This window comes from Cebus imitator, unplaced genomic scaffold, assembly GCF_001604975.1.
Source record: "Cebus imitator isolate Cc_AM_T3 unplaced genomic scaffold, Cebus_imitator-1.0 Scaffold94, whole genome shotgun sequence".
NCBI classification, from domain to species: Eukaryota; Metazoa; Chordata; class Mammalia; order Primates; family Cebidae; genus Cebus; species Cebus imitator.
In genome coordinates this window covers 5,505,274-5,507,906 of record NW_016107409.1, presented here as the reverse complement: position 1 = coordinate 5,507,906, position 2,633 = coordinate 5,505,274, and the positions used below count along the sequence as shown (strand labels likewise).

General features: G+C 48.5%; 1 protein-coding gene across 1 annotated transcript in view; it reads right to left on the bottom strand.

Moving 5' to 3' along the window:
• The window catches only part of LOC108309488, a 17,757-nt gene extending 15,741 nt beyond the window's left edge, over positions 1–2,016 (bottom strand). The window contains exon 1 of the mRNA XM_017535863.2: positions 1,798–2,016. Within this exon, the coding sequence (XP_017391352.1) occupies positions 1,798–2,016 (219 nt within the window). The remainder of the gene's footprint in view (positions 1–1,797) is intronic.
• Positions 2,017–2,633: the final 617 nt, after the last annotated feature.

Genomic DNA, 2,633 nt, shown 5'->3' with positions numbered 1-2,633 from the left:
CAGCTAATTTTTGTATTTTTAGTAGAGACAGGGTTTCACCATATTGGCCAGGCTGGTCTCAAACTCCTGACCTCGTGATCCGCCCGCCTCGGCTTCCCGAAGTGCTGGGATTACAGGCCTGAGCCACTGTGCCTGGCCTTGTGACCTACTATCTACCAGAACTTCTGGCAAATACTCACTGTGTCTCAATTCTCTCATCTATAAAATTCAATGAATGACACTATTATCTATTTCTCAGACCAAATGGGATAATGCCTGTGAAGCAAGTGGGCGGTGCCTGTCACACCCCAGGTGCTTATTGCCCACCCCTGCCTCCTTAACCTCACCACAGTTCACACCCTGCCACTCCTGAGCTCCACACACCGCCTTCCTCCCAGGCCATCGCCTGAGAACTCCTGAAGCCACCTGGAATCCCTCTGCTTTGCCTGGCTCATTCCATCTCAATTTCAGATCTTTGCTTCAGGTCAGCTCCAAGGAGGACATCCTTGCCCATCTTCCTAAAATAGAGCTCTCAAAACCTAGCTCTTTTCCTTCACATCACTGGCCTCCAATTGTAAGTAGGTATTTATCTGTTTACTATGTGTCTCTATCACTAGGCTATAAACTTTGGGAGGGGAGAATTTTTTGTTTTGGTTCACTGCAAAAAAAAAAAAAAAAAAAGAATGCTTGGTATTTACTAAGCATTCAATAAATAGTTGTTGGGGAGAAAAGAATAAGTAAATGAATAAATGAAGTGTGGGAAACTGCTGAGGAAGCAACTCTCTACCTAGTAGCCAAAGCTACTGATTAAACAACGTGTGTACCCATCTGTTTTTCCCTATGTGTGTTTTGGTGGTATGCAGTGTTCTAACTAGAAGTAAATTCTTGTTTGTTCATTAATATAATTTACTTATTTTTTTTGAGCCAGTCTGACTGTTGCCCAGGCTGGAGTGCAGTAGCGCAATCTTGGCTCATTGCAGCCTCCGCCTCCCAGGTGCAAGCGATTCTCCTGCCTCAGCCTCTGGAATAGCTGGGATTACAGTCACCTGCCACCATGTCCGGCTAATTTTTTGTATTTTTAGTAGAGACAGAGTTTCGTCCTGTTGCCCAGGCTGGCTGGTCTCAAACTTCTGACCTCAAGTGATCCACCCACCTTGGCATCCTAAAGTGCTGGGATTACAGGCATGTCAGTGTGCCCGGCCTTTTATTATTATTAATTAATTAATTTTTTTTTTAAAGATGGGGTTTCACCGTGATGGCCAGGCTGGTCTTGAATTCCTGACCTCAGGTGATCCACCCACCTCAGCCTCCCAAAGTGCTAGGATTACAGGCATGAGCCACCGCACCTGGCCCATTACTATTATTTATTTTTTTAAGGCGTGCACTTTATTCAACTGGTCTCAAGTCAGTGTACAGGTAAGCCCTGTCTGCTTCCACCCACTCCCAGGGAGACCAAAAGCCTTCATACATCTCAAGTTGAGGGGAAAAAAAGGGAGAGGCGCATGAAGGCTGATCATTCAAAATAAAACAAAATTAAAAAGTATTCAGGTGAAGATTTAAAAATTTTGCATTACATAATTTACGCGAAAGCAATGCTATCACCTCCCCTGCATTTTTTTTTTTTTAATGTTTATCTACAAGATAGAGACAGGGATCTCACCATCTTGCCCAGGCTGGTCTCAAACTCTTGGGCTCCAGGGATCCTCCCGCGTGGGCTTCCCAAAGTGTTGGGATTACCAGCATAAGCCACGGCGCCCGGCCCATTAATAGAATCGGATGACCTTGTACTTTCTCAGTCAGCGGTTATTTAGTACTCACCTCCACATCGCGGTGGGGGAGCTGCATTGCATTCTCCCGAGTGACAAAGGGGGCTGGGGAGCACGGCTTGACGCCCCTACACACCCCGCAGAGGGGATTGGCGGCAGTTATGATTTCTCCAAGTGTCCGGCAGAGGGCGCTGCGGACACGCTGCTGCAGCCGCCGAGCAGGGGAGAGCGGAATGACGTTCCCATGACCGCAGTCAGAGGCATAGCGCATTCCTAGGACGCTTTCCAGCTGCTGGGTGGCTTCATAGCCCGGTAACGTTCATGGTTTCCAAGTCCCCGCTGGGTATGAGGATCTGGAGAGCTTTTGAGAAACGGATTTCTGTGTGGCACTCTCAAATATTCTGGTTCAATAGGAATTGGGCGAGCCCTGGACCCTCTTGGTTTGGGGCGCATTGGTGGGAACTCCTCAAGGGGACTGGGGAGCCGAAGGAGAGAGGAAGACATAAAGCTGCTTTCCACTCCTAACCCTGTTGCTTTTTAGCTGCGCGATCTTTCTGTGTACTACCCCCACCACAACTTGTAAAATGGAGCTAATAATAAAGATGGAGCTAGGTCAGGCCCTGTGGCTCAGGCGTGTAATCCCAGTATTTTGGGAGGCCGAGGCAGGAGGATCAGCTGAGGCCAGGAGTTCCAGACCAGCCTGGCCAACATGGTGAAACCCTGTCCCTACTAAAAATACAGGAATTGGTCATGTGTGTGATGCACCTGTAATCCCAGCTACTCGGGAGGCGGAGGCACGAGACATACTTGAGCTTGGGAGGTAGAGGCTGCAGTGAGCTGAGATCAAGCCACTGCACTCCAGCCTGGGCAACAGAGCCCAATCCCGTC